The 23,179-nt window shown below is 42.1% G+C and overlaps 2 protein-coding genes across 7 annotated transcripts in view; one reads left to right on the top strand and one right to left on the bottom strand.

Moving 5' to 3' along the window:
- MAML3 (mastermind like transcriptional coactivator 3) overlaps positions 1-8,437 on the top strand; it is a 436,258-nt gene extending 427,821 nt beyond the window's left edge. For both annotated transcript variants that reach the window (XM_034959164.3, XM_003820676.7), the window contains exon 5: positions 4,879-8,437. In XM_034959164.3, coding sequence (XP_034815055.2) covers positions 4,879-5,879 — 1,001 coding nt within the window. In that variant the 3' untranslated portion in view covers positions 5,880-8,437. The remainder of the gene's footprint in view (positions 1-4,878) is intronic.
- The window catches only part of MGST2 (microsomal glutathione S-transferase 2), a 64,747-nt gene that overhangs the window by 5,231 nt on the left and 36,337 nt on the right, over positions 1-23,179 (bottom strand). For 3 of the 5 annotated variants that reach the window (XM_003820677.5, XM_008974125.5, XM_008974123.5), the window contains 2 exons: positions 21,654-21,735; positions 20,943-21,174 (listed from right to left, as the gene is read on the bottom strand). In XM_003820677.5, the coding sequence (XP_003820725.1) occupies positions 21,042-21,174; positions 21,654-21,735 (215 nt within the window). In that variant the 3' untranslated portion in view covers positions 20,943-21,041. Of the gene's footprint in view, positions 1-20,942; positions 21,175-21,653; positions 21,736-23,179 lie in introns of those variants that run through there. The other 2 variants (XM_055111849.2, XM_057302166.2) reach the window with 1 other exon arrangement.

The following is a 23,179-nucleotide window of genomic DNA, read 5'->3' as shown; positions in this document are numbered from 1 at the left end:
TGTAGCCATTTGCGGGAATCCTAAATCATGACCTAGTAGCAGTGGGCGCACTGTATGTCAGTGTGGGCACTCCTTTATAAATGTGGAAGGCCCGTTCAAATATCAAACCCTTCCATCTCTAATAGAGAGAGCCCTTGGCCGGGTGCGGTGGCTCACGCCTATAATCCTAGCACTTTGGGAGGCTGAGGTGGACGGATCACTTGAGGCCAGGAGTTCAAGACCAGCCTGGCCAACATAGCAAAACCCTGTCTCTCTAAAAATGCAAAAAATTAGCCAGGAGTGGTGATGCATACCTGTAATCTCAGTTACTTAGGAGGTTGAGGCACAAGAATCACTTGAACCCGGGAGGTGGAGGTTGCAGTGAGCTGAGATCGCACCACTGTACTCCAGCCTGGGCAACAGAGCGAGACTCTGTCTCAAAAAAAAAAAAAAAAAAAAGACCCTTGAGGGTCTTATATGGGGTGAAGAAAATAGCCTGAGGAGCCTTCCTAATCTTATCCACAGGAGTTTTCAGGGGGCTACAGGGGTAACCTAGCAGCAGAAATCCTAATCCCATCCTCTGCCCATTTTGTGGGATCTAGATCAATGTGTCCTAGCTTCTCAAAAGTTACCTATTCCTTTAAGTGTCTGCAAAAAGCTATGAAGTCTCTTGCAGAGAAACATATAATATGTAAATATATACAAACTTTTATATAATTTCACAAGTATCCCTGAACTTTATCAATAGACTGGGTGAAAATTTTCTGATCTAAGGTAGCATTTTTAACTTCTCAGATTGCAACACACAAGGTTATTGGAAACAACTTAGTGGGTCACTACCAACATTTTTAAAATGAAATACAACAGAAATTACCAGAGCATATCAGAAACTTTTCTTTCTGTTTTAAACCCACATGTATATATCCTAGATCATGAACTGTGAGCTGTAGTTTACAGTCTGAAAGCCATTGATATTTACTGACAGATCACATTGAAGATCACCTGTAAAAATACTGGGTCTTGAGTAGCTACCACTCCCTTCCACCTCTGGGATGCTTATATCACATTAGATCCTTTGGCCTTGACACAGGGAAGGACAAAAGGAATTGAGTTATCCACAGGTGTTCTGTGCACTAAATCAGTGCCAGTGGTTTTTGAAGAATTATGTTTCTAATTTTGCCATGGGTAGCTTCAGAAGAGTGGGGACTAGTCATCATTACATAGTTGTTGCAGATACAGAGCCCTCCTTTGTATCTGTAGTTCTCAAACTTTAGCCTGCACTGAAAGCACCAGCGGAGCTTGTTAAAACATACACAGTGTTTCTGATTCAGTAAATCTGAAGCGGGGCTTGAGAATCTGCATTTTTTACAAGTTCCCAGGAGTCACTGATTTTGCTAGCTAGGGAACCACGCTTGAGAGCTGCTGCATTATATTATGAACTAATTAAAAACATAAAAGCTGATAAACCCAGCATAATGTCTCTTGAGTTTTCCAGGTTCATAACTCATGTATTATTTGTGGGGGAAAAGGGAAATTATTTAATAATTCCCCTGTGTTACAGAACATAGACACATATGAGCTATTCTGAATGTTTTGGGTCCAGTTAAAAACTTCTATTCCAGGCAGGTGCAGTTGCTCACTCCTGTAATCCCAGCACGTTGGGAGGCCGAGGCGGGCAGTTCACCTGAGGTCGGGAGTTCGAGACCAGCCTGACCAACATGGAGAAACCCCGTCTCTACTAAAAATACAAAAAATTAGCCAGGCATAGTGGCGCATGCCTGTAATCCCAGCTACTCCAGAGGCTGGGGCAGGAGAATTGCTTGAACTCAGGAGGCAGAGGTTGTGGTGAGCCAAGATCGTGCCATTGCACTCCAGCCTGGGCAACAAGAGCAAAACTGTGTCCCAGAAAAAAGAAACAAAAAAAACCAGAGACAAAAATTAAAGTCACCTGAAATCCCACCATCCAGAGATGATCAATCCTATTCTTTTGTTTCTATATAAATAGACACCCACAAAAATTGGGATTGTACTGTACATGGGTTTTTGAAGCTGACTTTTCCACTTAACAGATCCTGATGTAATTCTTGTTTATACTTCAGAAGCAAATTATTTCGCACTCATATAGATATGATATCATCCTCAACCAATAAGATACTATTTTCTTTGGAGGAGAGAGAATTCACCTTTGGGGCTAAATTAGAAAGAAATGGCTGATCACTTTGCATTTTCTATTCGTGACGTGGAACACGGTTCAGTAGAGAATACTATCAGTAAAGCCAGTGTGACATTTTAGGGTCCTTGAACTGATTGGTTTGAGATATATAATTTGTTTTACTATCTTCAGTATTTTCGTGTGTTTACAGACACCCTAGATAGCATGATGTTATGCATCTGGGAAAATAGCAAACTGAAAAATAAGAAATATCATTCTTGGAGAGAAGTTTTGTTAGGTATAACTTGCATGAGAACCTATCCCATACTCTCACCATTATACATTTCAAAGGTCTTAATGACTGTCTTTCCCTCATTAGGTTCTGGATCTCTGGGCAATGTTACATGACTATGGGGAAATACTTATTTTTTTCACAAATACAGGCTTCTTGTGAGTGAAAATAGAACATAGACTTTTTTAGGAAAAAGTTGGATACTATCATCTGTATTTGAATATACAAGATTTTCTTGGACATTGTGATGTTAACCAGCAGACAAGAAAATTAGATTACAGTGTCTCACAATAATATCTGGTTTAGACCAAAAAAAGAAAAAGAAAACATAACCTGTTGTTTAACACATGTAGTAATCACGTAAAGACAAGTTAATTCCTTGGACACATCTGAATTTTTTTCCTTTGTATATTTAAAATCACGGAAGGCATAAAACTAGATTAATAAAAGTCCTTTTATTTCTCTTAGGTGAAAAAGAATGTGGCAATTGCTGATTTTAAAATGCCTTTTAAAAATAAGAATTACATCAAGATAGTGCAGTCATTTACACTAAATAAAAAATAAAGGTTGGCTTGGATTAATGTATCACTGCCTATTAAAAAGCATTGTAACTCTTCTGCCCTCTAAAGAAAGGAACCTATTTCTCATTCACAAAATTATTCCAGACAGTATCTAGTCCTTTACCATATCCATTATAAATATACCCCAAAATGGCCAAATTATAGATGTCCTTTCATCTATTTCTAGCAGCCCATCAGACTGTTTATATAATTTGGGTCTATCCAATCAATCTCTGACTCAGCAATATTTTTCCCTTAAACTTTTTTTATAAACAATAACTCATTTCACCACAGTTGATCTTATTGGCCATGCAGCCAATAAAAATTTAGTCGTTAAGGTCACAAAACTTCATGACAATATTACAAGTTGCAGTATATACTACCTTCCAGTGTTTTACTAGGAACTTTTGATTTTTCAAAAAATCACTTAGATATAATGAAGCTTAAAAAAATATATGAAAACATTTCTAGGGATTTCCCCCAGATCTTTCAGGTTTCCTGATAGAAATTGTTTCATTTTTCAATGCAGTATGATATTGATCTCAAGCCACAAAAACTTGAGACATAATCAAAATTCCAGTAATTTTCTTTCTTAAAGAAAGGAAGAAAATATGGAGACATATTTGCAGCCCAGAAGTCAATAGCCACATCAGGAAGACAAAAACATGCTTCAGTTATCTACCAGGGTGCCAGGTTTAACAAGGTTAGACTATTCTCATCTGGTTTCTCATCACAGTTCCAGGTGGGATCAAATTTGCTTAGAATATTGACTGGCTCCCATGCTGCACCTTCTTTAAATGTCCAGGAAAAAAACTATTTTTCTTCTTCTCATAGACTCAATCATTAGCAGGGACATAGAAAAATCCATTTTTGTGCACCTCCTAGACCTTTGCAACATTGACTGGTGTTCTACTGGCGACATTTCCATTCTCTTGGCTGTTTGGAAATTTCCTGGTAACATGTAAAGAAGGACTCACTCAAATGCCTAATTAAGGTTGAATGACTTGGTATGGACACTCTGGCCACCTTTTAAACAGCATTATTAAAATTGTGTTAGCAATTTGCTGAGAGAAATAGTCGTTGCCGATTTGAAGGAATGGACTTTGCTGTAGAAATGCGTAAAGTTTATGGCCAAGTCGCACGTAGCAGGATGATTTCTTTTTCTAGCTCAGGAAGCTGGCCAGTTTGCAATGACATGTTATGATTCAGAGAATCTGGAGCATGTTGAAATCTACAGAGTGGATCCAAAAAATGTCCTATCTGTCAAAATAGCTGCTTAGCAGAAGCAGTGGCCTTTAACCTCTCAAATCCTACTCAAGTCTTAAGGGAAATTAGTCTAATGGTCTTTATTGATAGTATTCTCTACTGAACCATGTTCCACTTCACAAATAGAAAATACAAAGTGATCAGCCATTTCTTTCTAATTTAGCCCCAGAGGTGAATTCTCTCTCACCTCCAAAGAAAATAGTATCTTATTGGTTGAGGATGATGTCATACCTATAAGAGTACAAAATAATTTGCTTCTGAAGTATAAACAAGAATTACATCAGGATCTGTTTAGTGGAAAAGTCAGCTACAAAAACACATGCACAGTACGATCCCAATTTTTGTGGGTGTCTATTTATATACAAATAAAAGAATAGGAATGATCATCTCTGGATAGTGGGATTTCAGGTGACTTTAATTTTTGTCTGTATTTTTTAACACTTTCAAAATTTTCACAATCAGCATATGCTATAATCAGAAAAATAATCATTTTTATTACAGATTTATTATCAGAGTAGATCCTTTCATATAAAGGAATTTTGTCATTCCCAAAGAAAATTCCAACATCTTGTTGCAGTATATTGCTTATGGAGAAGAGTGAGTGGTATGTGTCCTCTTTTTCACTGCAGGTTCTCCCCAGGATATAGCAGCCGTAAGAAGCCAAGCAGCCCTCCAGAGCATGCGAACGTCACGGCTGATGGCACAGAACGCAGGCATGATGGGAATAGGACCCTCCCAGAACCCTGGGACGATGGCCACCACAGCTGCGCAGTCGGAGATGGGACTGGCCCCTTATAGCACCACGCCTACCAGCCAACCAGGAATGTACAATATGAGCACAGGCATGACCCAAATGTTGCAGCATCCAAACCAAAGTGGCATGAGCATCACACATAACCAAGCCCAGGGACCGAGGCAACCTGCCTCTGGGCAGGGGGTTGGAATGGTGAGTGGCTTTGGTCAGAGCATGCTGGTGAACTCAGCCATTACCCAGCAACATCCACAGATGAAAGGGCCAGTAGGCCAGGCCTTGCCTAGGCCCCAAGCCCCTCCAAGGCTGCAGAGCCTTATGGGAACAGTCCAGCAAGGAGCACAAAGCTGGCAACAGAGGAGCTTGCAGGGCATGCCTGGGAGGACTAGTGGAGAATTGGGACCATTCAACAATGGCGCCAGCTACCCTCTTCAAGCTGGGCAGCCGAGACTGACCAAGCAGCACTTCCCACAGGGACTGAGCCAGTCAGTCGTGGATGCTAACACGGGCACAGTGAGGACCCTCAACCCAGCTGCCATGGGTCGGCAGATGATGCCATCGCTCCCGGGGCAGCAAGGCACCAGCCAGGCGAGGCCAATGGTCATGTCTGGCCTGAGCCAGGGAGTCCCAGGCATGCCAGCATTCAGCCAGCCCCCAGCACAGCAGCAGATACCCAGTGGCAGCTTTGCTCCAAGCAGCCAGAGCCAAGCCTATGAGCGGAATGCCCCTCAGGACGTGTCATACAATTACAGTGGCGACGGAGTTGGGGGTTCCTTCCCTGGCCTCCCAGACGGTGCAGACCTTGTGGACTCCATCATCAAAGGCGGGCCAGGGGACGAGTGGATGCAGGAGCTTGATGAATTGTTTGGTAACCCCTAATCAAGAGAGGCCCCAAGATCCACAACTCGAGTGGTTAAAGCTTAAAAAGTGAAAAAGAAACAGGATGTTGACCCATCCTTGTTTTTTGTTTTTTTGACCCACGTAAACTGAGCAAAACTGCAGCTGGCTGACAATGGAAGATCCAGGTGCCAATCCACAGCCCCACCAGGCCTCATTTCACCTGATTTTCACACAGCAATCGAGATGAGACGCCATGCAGATCCCGGCTGCGAGAGAGGGAGACACCCGGAGGAGCAGGTGGGAAGATGAAGCCGCCCAGAGCCCCTCTGCCCAGCATGCCCTGTGATCGCCTGGCCCAGCAGGAGCTGCTTCAGCCGAGAGGGACTATTACCCAAGAGAGGTATCCTCAGCCCCTCCTGCCCCAGGTCGGGAGACAGCAGCTTTGGAGACACAAAAGAGACAGAGCCTCAGCCAGGGAGAGTGAGTCCCCTAGAAGAGGCTGGGTGGTTGCACAGGCCAGGTGCACAGGTTGGAAATGCACTGAACTCTGGGTGCCGAGAGATGTAAGGCTTTGAGACATGCTACTGAATTTGGAGGGCAGGCACGAAGAACAGTGAGATTGTCAAAAGGAGACAACAACAGATCCTACAGGACTGTGTCTCCTGCCCCATGATGACCCTCAGGAATTGCAAAGGCTCTGCTGTCACAAGGAGAGCAGGCTGAGTTTGGAGCAGGGTCCATCCGGCAGTCCTGGGACGGCTTCCCTCTGCTGGTGCCCCTGGTGGCAGTCCCTCCAGGCGGGGCTGGAGCCTGCTGGCGCCCAATACAAAACCCATACATCCAGGTGGGTCACATCTACTTCTGGCGGCCGCAGGGCAGGGAAACCCCTACTGGACCCTGTGTGTCTGCCAGCCTGGAGCCTTTGTCTCCAGCCCTGCCTTTATTCCTCCTTGCCTCCCCACACCAGCCTCCCCTTGCTTCTCCTTACAGACTATCCAAGAAGTGAAGCTTATGTCTTTAGGGAGCCTTAGGCAGAGTCCACATAAATGCAGGAAGAACTTAGACAATGCCTGAAATGCAAAGGCGACACTGGAGTCTTCTTTCTCTAACGTGTAGAGTTGAATGAATATCTGCCTGGAACCAAGAGGGCTGCTCTGATGTTTGGGAGTCGGTTTTTTGTGAGCCACATCTGATATTTCTGATATCCCCAGGAAGGAGTGGCCTGGAGGTCACTGGTTCAGGCTCCCTTTGGGCGAAATCCTGGGAGTGATGCTCTAAAATCCACCTTTCCCATCATCCCTACTCATCAGAAAGACAAATATAAAATCCCAGAGAGGTGGAGGAGCTAAAAAAGCAATTGCTCCACCTTACAAATTTGGATAGAAAGGCGATGTAGTTTATTTCATATGGGCAAAGTAGTCCTCTTCCAAAGTCCTGTACAGTTGTTCTCTGTCATTGACACACATCTGCCCTAAGCGAAATCTGTCAGAAGGAATCAACAAGGCTCCTTGCCTCCCCTCCCAATCCCCCTTTTGGAGGACTTGTGGCTTCAGTGTCGTCCTAAGTGAGAGTGGCATGTGCTTTTTTCCTGTCCACTCCTCCCTCCGTGTCCTAGACGCTGGCTGCCTTCTGTGCACTCCCAGGCAGATCACTACGGAAGAGTCGGAGCCTGTGGGGTTGGACTGGCCACACTCAGTCCTGAGAAGGCGAGTTGCCATGGAAAGCTGGGGGCAGAGGTGTTTGGAGAGGAGGCGGCAGGCAAACATTGCCTTTGACTTGCTCTCCGCGTACCCGGGGTTGTAGAGCTGCTCAGGAAGGGGCAGGATGTAAGGCCAGAGGTGCCTGGTGGGTGAGAAGCCCAGGCAGGGGCTGGGCGCCCTCTCCGAAGAGGTGGCAGCAGGGTGACCCTGAACTCCCCAAATGGGGAGTGATGCCACTGGGGAAACTGAGTAGATCAAAGAGATGAAACCAAAAAAAAGCAAACAAATGAGAAGACACAAAACATAATTACCTTTTCCTGAAAGGTACAGGAAATAAATATATAAGCAATGATGAGAAACTGGAGGTGGCTAATGGAAGTGAGACAGGGGTGGGGGGCTCCATTATCTTTTAAAAGCTTCCTCCACATGCTCAGTACTGGGACCAACTAATAGGTAGATTTTAATACGGTGGTTTTGTTTTGGTTTTGTTTTTACTACGGTGCTGATGTATATGTAATGTCTAAAAAAGTTATTTGTACATAAGTTTTTACAATACTGCAGATATCACTGGGTCTACTATCTGTAAAAAAAATACATATAAATATATATATACTGTTTGTTTAAAATAGAGTATTTTTATTTCATTCCTTAACTCATCATCACAGCAGTGGTATTGCACTTCAGATGACATCTAATTACTAATTTGTACTGTATGACCTCTGGCAACTTGCTCCATTTTATTCAGATTTTTCTAGTTTTCTGTTTTTACTTTGTACATTGAGCATTGCTTATTTCCTTTTAAGAAATGTACAGAACGCTGAAATGTAGAAATGAAGTGATATTGACATACCACTTTTAAAGAAAACAAAAACAAAAATAAAAGATTATCTGAATCAATCCAAAGTATAGTTTATTTTAAGATCCTCACTGGATCTCCAATCTTAATTAAGCGGACATATTATTCCTGGGTTTTAATTAACTGCAGTTCTTTTCTCAAAATTTTGATATCATTCTTTAAACATTTATTTAATGGGAGAGATCAATCATTCCCAGCCTTTGCATTCAACTGCACAACTGATACTTTCTGAATTTACTGCCGCACTCTGAAGGATGTGGCAAAGGGAAGGGAGGAAAGTCAACTTTGCATGGAACATAGTGCAATCCATTTGTAGATTCAGTACCATAACAATTCCATTTCCAACTAGTTCATCTGGAGGTAGGGAGGCTCCACTGGAAAAATAAATATTTTTGTCAAAAAAAGAAAAATCGGAATATATTGAGGGGAAGTAATAAAGGTTCTTGTTCCACTGTAGTGAGCACTGTCAGTAAACAGCCTCCACCACCCCACTCCTACCAGGCCACTTCTTTGCATCTCAAACCATGGCCTGGCTTCACCTGCACCCACAGAATTGAAAGTGCTTAGAAGTTTATACCCCTCTGGATTGACTTTAGCCAGTGACTCACTGGTGCAGGAGTATAAAAGCCCAGTTAACTTGTCTGAACAAACTCAGATATAATTTTGCTCCAGAGCTCTACTGCAAGATCAGGCAAAGGCTGGGACTTGGTTTAAAGGTGCCCCCCAGACCGGGCACTGTAGCTCACACCTGCAATCCCACCCAGCACTTTGGGAGGGCAAGGCAAACGGATCACTTGAGCCCAGGAGTTTTGTCAGAGGCGTGTGAACCAGAGCAACTCCATGTTAAATAGGAGCTGGGTAAAATGAGACTGAAACCTACTGGGCTGCATTCCCAGACGGTTAAGGCATTCTAAGTCACAGGATGAGATAGGAGTTCAGCACAAAATACACGGCATAAAGACCTTGCTGATAAAACAGTTTGCAGTAAAGGAGCCAGCCAAAGCCCACCAAAACCAAAATAGCGACGAGGGTGACCTCTGGTCGTCCTCACTGCCACACTCCCACCAGTGCCATGACAGTTTACAAATGCCATGGCAAGGTCAGGAAGTTACCCTATATGGTCTAAAAAGGGGAGGCATGAATAATGCACCCCTTGTTTAGCATATCATCAAGAGATAACCATAAAAATGGACAACCAGCAGCCCTCGGGGCTGCTCTATGGAGTAGCCATTCTTTTATTCCTTTACTTTCTTAATAAACTTGCTTTCACTGTGCACTGCAGACTCACCCTGAATTCTTTCTTGCGCGAGAGCCAAGAACCCTTTCTTGGGGTCTGCATCAGGACCCCTTTCCTGTAACACATTTCTCTGTCCTGCAACATATTTCTGGCAACCACAGAAGGGACAATAGTGTAGAAACCTAGACCTAACAGCTACCTTTGGGTAAGTATTGGAGTCCTCTAACATATTTCTGGAGAACGATGGGACGATACTGGGGAGACACCCCCTAACACAAAGGAAATAGACTGCAGCACTGATCGGAAGACTTTGGGTAAGTGGTGGGGTACCTGGGTAAAGAATGGGATTGGGTTAGAGGCCCAGCTTAGTGGAGTTAGAGTCTCTCCTAAGATAGAGGTGGTTAAAGGCTCCCCCTTAATAAAAGGCAAGGATGCTTGACCGACCTCTGGTTAGAGGCCCGACTTAGGAGAGTTAGAGTCCCTTCTAAGATTTAGCGGGTTAGAGGCCCCTCTTCGGTAAAGTCCCTCTCGGCTAAGAACAGGTTCGGCACTATGGGATGTTAACTGCTATTCTCTTTGGATTAATCTCCCTTGTACTTTGCTGATGGCTATGGGTGATAGAATTAGGAATGTACAAGATCCTGGGACATGGGGAGCTTTTTCCTCCCTAACAAGGGAAATTTGAGAGCTGGTAGGATTACTGGAAAAGATCCTTGCTCCACCGACAGCAGCCACCTGAACTTTTTAGTGTTGCTGCAATGGGTGGTTCTTTCTCTGGCCTCCCTGATCATTTCACCTTCCCCGCCCTGCCACAGGCAATGTTTTTCTCTCTCTCCTTTCTCTTTCTTTTCTATTACTCAGGGCGACCATCTTGCCCAGAGACCACATGTAGAAACTCCTAGTCGGAGGTTAGATTAAAGATGACAGGGCCCACCTGAGGGCAAATTTAAGCTTTGCCAGTTTGATATTGGATGCTAAGCAGCCTGGTTAATATCTATGTTTTATTACGCGTATTTTGCTTTGGCCAGAACAAAAAGAAATACTTTTCCTTTATGATGCGGCTTGGCCCCCAAAGGCAGTTGTGCCACAAGCCAGATCACTAGGGCCACTCAGGGAAAGAGAACCCAGAAGCTTAGCATGCTGGCAAAAGGGTAGGAATTTCTTACCAGTCAGATTTCTGGCTTCTCTCTCTGTGTGCAAATAGTTGAATGAATGGGGGGGAAAAAATCAGTGTTTATGTCCTCTGTAAAGTTTTGATTAATGCAAAAAAGAATTCTAAGGCTAGTCTTAAGCTGGTGTATTTTGTGCCATGAATTCGTTTTTCTGTGTAAAGGGGTACTTTAGGATAAAACATGGGCTTAGAATACCTGTAAGCCCGCTTTTCAGGATGACCTCACAAGCTGGTCAGTAATAAACTTGGCTGCAGGTCCCTGAAACAAACAAAAAACTGGATGAAGTCTCCACCTTGTTTTATGTCCTTGGGAGCTTGACCTTTTAACCATGTGGTGGTACCTTCCCGTGGTCTCCACCTTCCAGGAAATAGGAATTTTAGGATTCATGTCATAGCTCTAAAAATCATATTAAATAGTTAAAAGCCTTTGCAAGCTCAAAATTAACTACTCTAGACTCTTTCTGGGAAAGGAACTGGAGACCACGCTTTGCTATAGCTCAGTAGCTAAGATCGTGCACTTTCATATTGGTAGCCAGGGTTCGATTTCCCCGCCTACCATTTCTGGTTTCATATCTGCATGACCTTGTCTATTCTCTTCTTCTCCACGGACTGTCTTAAATTTTCCTTTCGCTAAGCACCTAGGAGGTTATCTCTGGTAGAGTTCAGAAGCTAGAAATATTGGCCGCTTGGCATTGTTAAAGTCAGGTAATAAGAGATCCAAAAGGATTTCTTTTTTAAAGAACACTATGGTTAGAAGTCAGCTTAATTAAAAGTAGATAAACAAGCAATAGATATATTTAAAAGGCCATTAATGATTTTCTCTTTTTGGAACTTGTTTTTCTGGAAAAAGGTTTTTTCTTCTCAGTCAACTGAATTATTTTTCTTTTTTTTTTTTTTTTTTTTCGTCTTGCCACTCTTAATGAACACACGAGAGGCCCTAAGATAACTTCTGGTAGCCTGGGACTCCTTGGGAAAAACAAAGGAGGTGTCACAAACTCATTGGGAAAAACAAAGGAGGTGTCACAGACTCCGTTTTGGGAAAAAACCTGTTTTCATCATGAAACCCCAGGAATTAAAAGCAGATGGATCCCTCTCAAAATCAAATGCTCTGTTCTGTTTTGCATTGTGTTATCTGATGGTTTTGAGTTTGGGGGGTATCAGAAATTACTTTGCATTTTGAGACAGCTTTGCTGTGTAATAACTAGGTAGGAAATATACTTTAAGGGATGGCTAATAGTAGTTATGGAGGGATACTTTGACTCCGCACACTTGGAACAGAGAAGCATGCTTTGCTTTGTTTTTCAGAGTCAAGGAAACTTTTCTTTTGAGCTATTTATAGCTTGTAGCAATTGAGTAAAGCATACTGCTGTGAACAAAATTTGGAACATATTTGTTTCTCTCTAACCTGACTTCTCCAGAATTTGGAAATTAGTTGTGAGTATTCTTAACTTATGGCAATATACTTATTTGCATAAATGCAATACGAATCTGTTTTCTTTTGTAACAGGACACAATTGGAGAAATGGGTTATTTTACCAAGGCTTTGACTGGAATGGTGTGCTTTCCTTTAAGGAATCAAACTTGACTTGTAGAGCCAATAAAAACCCTTTGGGGAACTGGCCTCATACCTTGCCTACACAGTCCCTGTATAGGGTTTCTGACCTATGGTAAGTAAAGAATTTCACTTTCTCACAGGTCCAGGAGCCCCAAGTTATCTTGGGACCTCAAAAGGACAGGAATTTACCTAACTCATAGGTATTTCAGGGTACAAACCCATGGCAGGGCTCGGCTTTTTAAAAAGTCTTATCTGAGATTCCTTATGAAACAGAGTTCCATCAAAGCCAATTAAAATGCCTGTGTGAAAAATAATTATCCTTGCTGTACTTTATACAAATAATCAGGCCAAGTATAATAAAGCAAATCAGTCTTACCATAATTCGTCTTTAGTAAAAATGGGAAACTGGAGCGAGAACTATTATGTTTCAAGAACTATGGTACACTTGTTATTAAATTCTAGTCTCACTAGTTGTTTTTAAGTTTGTTTCTGCAATTTAGGCTAACCCTGTTTATTCCTGTGAACTAACCAGTGATCTCTAACTGCTGCTCAGAGGAAACAAGAGGGATGGGTAATGTAAAAGTCTGGATCAGTATTCTAATTCTGGGCACATTGCAATCAGCAGCCAACCCCATATCAGCTTGGTTTCAACAGTTGCACAGTTGATGGAAAGCCTTCTAATTTAGCTTGCTTGGAATAACTTTACTTATTTTGCTTTACTCTTGTGGAATATATTACTGCTATACTCTTTGTGTAGGAATACAGAACAAGCTTACTGAATGTTTTCTTAAACTAAACACTTATTAATCTTCCAGATATCACCTCTTGTCAAAACTCAAGAGTCATGAATGGCCCTCACCATACTGATGCTTTCTGACTGAGCTCCTCTATACCCTGAATGCAAGAGACCCTCATAGTTAGGCAGGAATATCATCACCCCTATTCAGCCTGAAGAAGTTACAGAAGATGGATCTTTGTCCCTCTGCAACCCTTAGGATTAAAGGTTCTCTTATAAAAGAAAGGGGGGAAATGTCAGAGGCGGCAACTCCATCTTAAATAGGAACTGGGTAAAATGAGGCTGAAACCTACTGGGCTACATTCCCAGACAGTTAAGGCATTCTAAGTCACAGGATGAGATAGGTCAGCACAAAATACATGTCATAAAGACCTTGCCGATAAAACAGGTTGCAGTAAAGGAGCTGGCCAAAATCCAACAAAACCAAAATGGCGACGAGAGTGACCTCTGGTCCTCCTCTCTGCTACACTCCCACCAGTGCCATGAGAGTTTACAAATGCCATGGCAATACCAGGGAGTTACCCTATATGTTCTAAAAAGGAGAGACATGAATAATCCACCCCTTGTTTAGTATATCATCAAGAGATAACCATAAAAATAGGCAACCAGCAGCCCTCGGGGCTGCTCTATGGAGTAGCCATTCTTTTATTCCTTTACTTTCTTAATAAACTTGCTTTCACTTTGCACTGAGCACTCACTCGTGTAAGAATTCTTTCTTGCACGAGATCCAAGAACCTTCTCTTGGGGTCTGGATTGGGACCTTTTCCTGTAACATATTTCTCTGTCCTGTAACAGTTTGAGACCAGCCTGGGCAACATGGCGAAACCCCATCTCTACAAAAAATAGAAAACAGCCGGTCATGGTGATGCATTCCTGTAGTCCCAGCTACTCAGGAAGCTGAGGTGGGAGAATCACCTGAGCCCAGGAAGTCAAGGCTGCAGTGGATTGTGATCACGCCACTGCACTCCAACCAGGGTGACAGAGAGAGACCCTGTCTCAAAACAAAAAAAAAAAAAGAAGGGAAAAATAAAGGAGCCCCCTATTTTGGCTTGTTCCCCTTCTCTGTCCTGTTACCCCCACTCTCTTTCTTTTTCCCCTATTGAGAGCCCTTTGTTAATAAATCACATAGATGTGAATCCACCTCTCCACTTCTAGGAAATGACCTAAGACTCCTCATCAAACTTTAAAAAGCTTAGTATCACAACATGTTTCAAAACTGGGTTAAGAGGAAAAGTAGGCCACAGAATAAAGTCATCATCAAATTTAGGTACAAAACAAAGGTAAGTTTTAATATACACAAACCAAAAGAAAGAATTTAATTATGAAGAAGAGGCCATCGCTACCCTTAGTGGGCTATGGTTCCAGACAGGTTGGCAAATAACACCATGTAGGAAACAGCGTGGCATTGGGCTTTGTTCTTTTGATATTGGCTTAGCACTCTCCCAGAAAACATGGGAGAGAAAATGAACTGATTCCGGGGTGGAGGGAGGGCACAGGGGGACGCTGACACTAGAAGTAAAAACGTGAAGCTCTGAGAAGTGTTGATTACTCCTAGTTCCAATCAATTCAAGCCACATATTCTTACTTATACTCGTTTGGCCTGGATGAATGGAATACCTTTCTCTTTTCAAATGAGTTCTTACATGTAATCTTACTGACCTTTATAAAATCCTAGTGCAGTAAGTATGGTGATGGGGGAAGAAAGAGGAGAGAATAAACATTTTTCTAGAAAGTCACTAGACATCTGCCCCCAGTGAGAAAGACGTATTTCACTGGTGATTAAGGAACATTCCATAGCATTCAATGAGCTGTTTCTGCCTCTGACCATTCTTTTCAAGGAAGAATGTGTCTGGAGAAAAAGGGTGAGCCTCAAATGACCTGATTTTGTTTATTAATGACTTTTTTGGCCATACCCCACCCACCTCCAACCCCTAAAAGAAAAGTGGAACAGGAAAAATTATCTGAAAATGGAACAGAGCTACCTCTTTGGGTAACCAGTCTTTACCTTTTAATTTTCTTTTTGATTTGTTTCCTCTTTTTGTAAATTCGATTTTGTCCTCAATTCTCTTTTAAGTACTAAGGACATTAAATTCCTCCACTAGTGTCCTCTGGAGTAGCTGGCACAGACACCTGCCTCATTTCATGCAACAGGTGGAGGTAATTACTGCAGCTCTCACACATGTGGGGCCCAGGCATCTGTGCCACACCCAGGACAGCTGCCAGGCCAGCATGGATGACTGTGGATCCATCAATACCACTGGATCTCTTAACAATGCTCAACACAGAAAATCTTCAGGGCTACCAAGAATCTGATTTTAGGTTTTAACTTCTTTTCAGATCCTTTAACTCTTTATTATAAACATTTTTAAACAACCAGGAAAGTAGAAATAATAATACAACGAATACCTATACACTTACCAATTAGATGTAATCATTAACACTTTGCCATAAATGCTTCACATATATATTTCGCAGAACCATTTTAAAGTACATCCAACCACTTTACCCCTTAATGCCTCAGGACACAGCTCCAGAGAATTAGGGCATTCTCTTCTCTAGCCACAATATAATTATCACACCTAACACAATTAACATTAATTCCCTAATATCATCTATCTGTATTCCATGCTTAAATTGTTTCCATTGTCTGGCCGGGCGTGATGGCTCACACCTGTAATCCCAGCACTTTGGGAGGCTGAGGTGGGCGGATCATGAGGTCAGGAGATCAAGACCATCCTGGCTAACACGGTGAAACCCAGTCTCTACTAAAAAATACAAAAAATTAGCTGGGCGTGGTGGCGGGTGCCTCTAGTCCCAGCTACTTGGGAGGCTGAGGCAGGAGAATGGTGTGAACCTGGGAGGCAGAGCTTGCAATGAGCAGAAATCGCACCACTGCACTCCAGCCTGGGCGACAGAGTGAGACTCCATCTCAAAAAAAAAAAAAAAAAAAAAAAAAAAAAAAAAAATTTTTCCATTGTCTCACAAAGGTCATCCATAGTTGTTTTTTTCTTTTTCTTTCTTTTTTTTTTTGAGACGGAGTTTTGCTCTCGTTGCCCAGGCTGGAGTGCAGTGGTGCCATCTCTGCTCACCACAACCTCCTTCTGGGTTCAAGTGATTCTCCTGCCTCAGCCTCCAGAGTAGCTGAGATTACAGGTGTGTGCCACCATGCCCGGCTAATTTTGTATTTTTAGTAGAGATGGGATTTCTTCATGTTGGTCAGGCTGGTCTCAAACTCTTGACCTCAGGTGATCCACCCACCTCGGCCTCCCAAAGTGCTGGGATTACAGGCGTGAGCCACCGCGCCTGGCCCATAGTTGTTTTTTTCTAACCAGAATTTGATCAAGGATCTCACATTGCCATTTGGTTTTTATGCCACTTAAGGACTAATTTATAGATTCAATGCCATTCCCATCAAGCTACCAATGACTTTCTTCACAGAATTGGAAAAAACTACTTTAAAGTTCATATGGAACCAAAAAAGAGCCCACATCACCAAGTCAATCCTAAGCCAAAAGAACAAAGCTGGAGGCATCACGATACCTGACTTCAAACTATACTACAAGGCTACAGTCAACAAAACAGCATGGTACTGGTACCAAAAAAGAGATATAGATCAATGGAACAGAACAGAGCCCTCAGAAATAATGCTGCATATCTACAACCATCTGATCTTTGATAAACCTGACAAAAACACGCAATGGGGAAATGATTCCCTATTTAATAAATGGTGCTGGGAAAACTGGCTAGCCATATGTAGAAAGCTGAAACTGGATCCCTTCCTTACACCTTATACAAAAATTAATTCAAGATGGAATAAAGACTTACGTGTTAGACCTAAAACCATAAAAACCCTAGAAGAAAACCTAGGCAATACCATTCAGGACATAGGCATGGGCAAGGACAAGGACTTCATGTCTAAAACACCAAAAGCAATGGCAACAAAAGACAAAATGGACAAACGGGATCTAATTAAACTAAAGAGCTTCTGCACAGCAAAAGAAACTACCATCAGAGTGAACAGGCAACCTACAAAATGGGAGAAAATTTTTGCAACCTACTCATCTGACAAAGGGCTAATATCCAGAATCTACAATGAACTCAAACAAATTTACAAGAAAAAAACAAACAACCCCATCAAAAAGTGGGCGAAGGACATGAACAGACACTTCTCAAAAGAAGACATTTATGCAGCCAAAAAATACATGAAAAAATGCTCATCATCACTGGCCATCAGAGAAATGCAAATCAAAACCACAATGAGATACCATCTCACACCAGTTAGAATGGCGATCATTCAAAAGTCAGGAAACAACAGGTGCTGGAGAGGATGTGGAGAAATAGGAACACTTTTACATTGTTGGTGGGACTGTAAACTAGTTCAACCATTGTGGAAGTCAGTGTGGCGATTCCTCAGGGATCTAGAACTAGAAATACCATTTGACCCAGCCATCCCATTACTGGGTATATACCCAAAGGATTATAAATCATGCTGCTATAAAGACACATGCACACGTATGTTTATTGCGGCATTATTCACAATAGCAAAGACTTGGAACCAACCCAAATGTCCAACAATGATAGACTGGATTAAGAAAATGTGGCACATATTCACCATGGAATACTATGCAGCCATAAAAAATGAAGAGTTCATGTCCTTTCTAGGGACATGGATGAAACTGGAAACCATCATTCTCAGCAAACTATCACAAGGACAAAAAGCCAAACACCTCATGTTCTCACTCATAGGTGAGAATTGAACAATGAGAACACATGGACACAGGAAGGGGAACATCACACTCCGGGGACTGTTGTGGGGTGGGGAGAGGGGGGAGGTATAGCATTAGGAGATATACCTAATGCTAAATGACGAGTTAATGGGTGCAGCACACCAACATGGCACATGTATACATACGTAACAAACCTGCACATTGTGCACATGTACCCTAAAACTTAAAGTATAATAATAATAAAATAAAAATAAAAAAATTTTAAAAAGACTCTTAATGCAGAAAAGTTCTTCTCTATCCCCCACTTCCTGACACTGACTTTTTAAGGCAATGAATCTGATTTCTAAAAATAAAATTGATCAATTTAGTAATATACAAAAAATGTACATGTAATTGTCAAACCGATCAGAAACCCACATCTCTGTGGCCAGAAATGGTTGCTCTCTGTAGCCAAATCTAATAGGAATGAAAATAATCACAAGGTTGCCTGGTGACAATGCAATTAGAACAAAGGAAAATCTATCGTTTGAATGTTTAAAGTGACAAGGCCTTGATAGTCTGCTACACCCATAGCTTATTTCCACGTGTTTAACCAAAGTGTGTGTGTGTGTGTGTGTATGTGTGTTTTACCCTGCCCAGAGCCAATTTAAGTGCAAAACAGAAATTGCTTAAAAATCTTCAGTTGTAAGATTTGGAAAGTTTCTTTTCAACTTGCAAAGGACATGGTTATGAAGTAATTATGCCTTAGTATCAAAAATTTGCATTCTCATCCTTCATTGGTCTCAATGTAGGTCTCAATTAAAATGTCACAATCCAAGTCACGATCATAACTGAAAAGAATATTAAGTAAAAAGACCATAGAATCATAGCTTTTTAGCATATTTGCCCTATTTTACCTAAAAGAAAACCAAGGCAGAGAGCTACAAAGTGCTGGGGTAGCACAGCCAGCAAGTGATAGGACAGGATAGGGTGGTCTGGTTCTGGAGTCTTCACTTCTTTGATTCACAACCTCCTACTGATGGGGTGCCTTGTCCAAATTCAAATGGCCAATGAGTAGGGCAACCTGAGCTAGTATGCAAATGTGCCCACTCCCAGGCCAGTATATTCTCAGTGTGCTTTGGGGTATTTAATACTGTACTGCTATTTGGGATGCAGGAGGTTGTGTATTATGGGAACACTAGTATTTAAGTGTCTCTCTTTCTTTTTCTATTAATATTTTTCCCAGCCTTTTTAACTTCTATTGTATCCACAAAAAAAGAAAAATACTACTAAACAACTTTTGAAGATGCCCACACCAGACTCAAGCCCTTTTCCTGACGTCAAAATGTGTTATGCATGCTCATAATTCATTTTGCCTTTTATTTGAAAGCTGTGAGGTAGAATCGTTCTCATTTTACAGATGAAGAAAATGAGGAAAAGTCATCTGCATTTTGCCAGACAATGACAGCACATCAGGGTCAGAACAGCTTTGGGGGTTCCGCTGTACTTCCCATATCACCCTCCAAACCCCACATGACACAGGGCATGCAGCAGAACCCAACCCACGTTCTACAGCCATGAGCATGACCCACCTTCCTCAGCCAAGAGAAAGAATATTCTCTTCGCACTTGTCCCTGGGCAATTCCTTGAAATGGTATCCTTTTTTTACTTCTTCTTCCTCTTGAAATTGTGCCCCAAAGAGTTCAAGAAACCAATAACTAAAGGAAATTCTTGAATTTGGAGGATGGCAGATAAGAAAAGAAATAACTTACTGAAACACTGAAACTCTCTCTCCTTATGAGATTAAAAAAAAAAACTGGCTGAAATCTGTTGGAACCAAGATGGCTAACTGGAGTCTGCACAGAACAAGCTTGCTGATGTCACAGCCTGAATTTCCATGACATTTCATACTAACTCCTCTGGAATTTGCACATGCTACCTCTGAGGCAGCATAAAGAGATAACTGGACATGCCCAAGGACTTTTCAGACCTCCCCTTTCTTTCCACCAATCACCTACTAATCTCAGAATTTACCCCCTGACATTTTCTAATAAAAATACTGCTTGGAAGCCAGCAGAGGGAGACAGATTTGAGCTTGACTCCTATCTTCCTGTGAGTTGACTTGCAATATAAAGCTTTTGTTGGCCGGGCAGAGTGGCTCACACCTGAATCCCAGCACTTTGGGAGGCTGAAGCAGGAGGCTCGCTTGAGCCCATGTGTTGGAGGCTCCGGCCTGGGTGACAGCAAGACCGTCTCTTTTTTAAAATTAAATTTTTTTCTTTTCCCAAAAACCTGGTTTTACAGTATGGGCATCAGGCAGCAAGCTCTTTTGGCCTGGAAACACTTTTTTCTTTATAAAGTACATTTTTATAACCTGTTTTTGTTTTTCTTTGGGTTTTTTGTTGGTTTGAGACAGAGTCTGTCACCCAGGCTGGAGTGCAGTGGCGCGATCTTGGCTCACTGCAAGCTCCGCCTCCCAGGTTCACACCATTCTCCTGCCTCAGCCTCCCGAGTAGCTGGGACTACAGGCACCCGCCACCATGCCCGGCTAATTTTTTGTATCTTTAGTAGAGACAGGGTTTCACTGTGGTAGCCAGGATGGTCTCGATCTCCTGACCTTGTGATCTGCCCGCCTCGGCTTCTCAAAGTGCTGGGATTACAGGCATGAGCCACCGCGCCCAGCCTTCTATAACCTGTTTTGTTTTGTGCTATCAGTTGATGACTCCCTTCTCTGGCTACTCTATGTGTTTGCCTGATGTCCCCCACATGCCTTCCTATCTGTTGTTTTCCTATAACCAATGAAAGGGCTCAGCTGCTTTATCAGCTTCTGTCTGAAACTTTCCATCAAGAGAGAAGCAGTCAGAGTGGCAGGATATGTCAGTAGTCCTCGGAACGGCCAGCACACGGGTCAGGCTGCTGTGTCCCTACACAACCGGTCATGACTTCAGCATGCATTTCTAAAACTAGGGCACAACACACTTCCACTGATGATATGGATGTACCTACCCCAAGCAAATTTCAATTCTTAAACAGGAAATGTATTCTCTAAAGGGTGTGTTTCTACAAAGCCATTTCAAGAAAAACAGAATAAAGACTTTATTTATTTTTATTTAACAAATGATACCATATTACCTTCATGGTGGGAACAGCTTCTGCAAGCATTAAAGGGAAGAGAAAAAGTTAGAATTGCCGCCTCAGTTTCTTGGCAATATTGAGGTCCAGATATTCATCCAGAAAGCTGTTTGCAATTCCCAGGGCACCTAGGAGGGTCAACAAGGCCAAAATCCCCAGACTCAGTCGGAAACCGGTGATCCTGCAGAGTGGACATGAGGGAGAAAAGTGACAAACCGGACTGTAATAAGGAAGCTGAGAGTCCTGAGATAGGCTGTCCTATCGTTAACACTGTCCAGAACTTCTATATTTTTGCAATTTGAAAATTTTAGCTCATCACTTAAGTTAAAGGGAACGCCTAGCCATAGAGATCACTTGGTTTCTTTGAACATTCAAAGCATTATCAAGGCCAGGCAGGATTATTTCCTCGGTAACTTTCTGGAGACAATGCAAAATTTTTGCAAGGAACTAGAGTCCACATTCAGTGCACAGTTTTATACTTGCATTTTCCCATCTCATGCCTAATTGTGTATGAACTGGCAAGACTTGACCTCAGACAGTATGGATTACTTTTGCCACCACAACTCACAGTGCTGTTAATATCTCTCAGGAGAAGGAAACTGACCCAGACCTTATCCTGCTACTTTTTGCATAAATACAAAATTACTGGGTTCTCCTTACCGTTTTTTAGCAGCTTCTGAATATCCCCAAAAGTATAGGTGACGGCCATATATGTACACCAGACCCAGACAAGTAGCAAAAACTATAGTGGGGTGGGAAAAAAAAGAAAAGGCACAAAATACAACAGCAGTCTCTTAAGATGTTGTATGACGACTGAGAAAATATTCACAAAACATATATTGGACAAAATACTTATATTCAGAATATAGAGAGAATCCACATAGGAAGGAAACAAATGTGCCAATAATCTCAAGAAAAATGTTTCAACATGATTCAACATCAACAAATTCCCACTTAAATCTATAATGAGGCTGGACGTGGTAGCTCAGGCCTGTATTCCCAGCACTTTGAGAGGCCGAGGGGGGGGTGAATCACTTGAGGTCAGGAGTTCAAGACCAGCCTGGCCAACATTGTGAAACCTCATCTCTACTAAAAATACAAAAATTAGCTGGGCATGGTGGCGGGCACCTGCAGTCCCAGCTACTCAGGAAGCTGAGGCAGGAGAATCGTTTGAACCCAGGAGGTGGAGGTTGCAGTGAGCCAAGATCATGCCACTGAACTCCAGCCTGGGTGACAAATTGAGACTCCATCTGAAAAATAAATAAATAAATAAAAAACTATAATGAGATGGTACCACCACACATCCAACAGAATGGCTAAAATTGTAAAAAAAAAAAAAAACAAACCAGTAACACAAAATGTTGGTGAGGATGTGAAGCAACTGGAATCCGCACACATCATTGGCAGGAATGCAAAATAGTACAGCCACTTTGGGAAAAGTTCTGGTAGTTTCTTATAAAATCGAACGTAACATTTGACTCAGCAATCTCATTCCTATGTATTTACCCAAGAGAAATGAAAGCATGTGTTCACAAAAGGACTTGTTTAAGAATGTTCATTGCAGATTTATTCATTATAGACAAAAACTGGAAACAGCCCAGAAGCCTATCAACAGGAGAATGGATAACCAAGCTGTGATAGAGTCTATTTAATTAAAAGAAACAGATCTATGCAACACAACATTTTGCAATTAAAAAAAACAGATCTATGCAACACAACATTTTGCTGAGTGAATGAAGCATTATACAGGCTACATACTGTATGATTCCAATTATACGAAGTTCTAGAATGGACAAACCTCACTGATGAAAACAATCAGAAGTGCTTGCATCTGGGAGTGAGAATGGGGACTGACTGGGAGAAGCAGGAGGACACTTTCTGGGTGGTTGTCATGTTCTAGATCTTGATAGAGATTTGGACCACACAGGTGTGTGTACTTCTCAACATTCATTGAAGATTTATGCATTTTATTACATACAAAATTTATCTCAAAAAGAATTATGAAATACAGTATGATGATGTTCTATCATCGCATCCAGTGAAACATATCAATACATATCAATGTCTTCCCTATGTTAGGGCCCCACTCTCTTCCTCAGCACCTCACAGATGCAAGTTGCTAGAGCCCTACTGTAAACATTTGGAGTCTATGTGTGGGACTGCGATATGCTAGATTAAATTAAATT

The sequence above is a fragment of the Pan paniscus genome, chromosome 3, assembly GCF_029289425.2.
Source record: "Pan paniscus chromosome 3, NHGRI_mPanPan1-v2.0_pri, whole genome shotgun sequence".
Lineage (NCBI taxonomy): Eukaryota > Metazoa > Chordata > Mammalia > Primates > Hominidae > Pan > Pan paniscus.
This window is presented reverse-complemented; position numbering and strand designations above follow the sequence as displayed.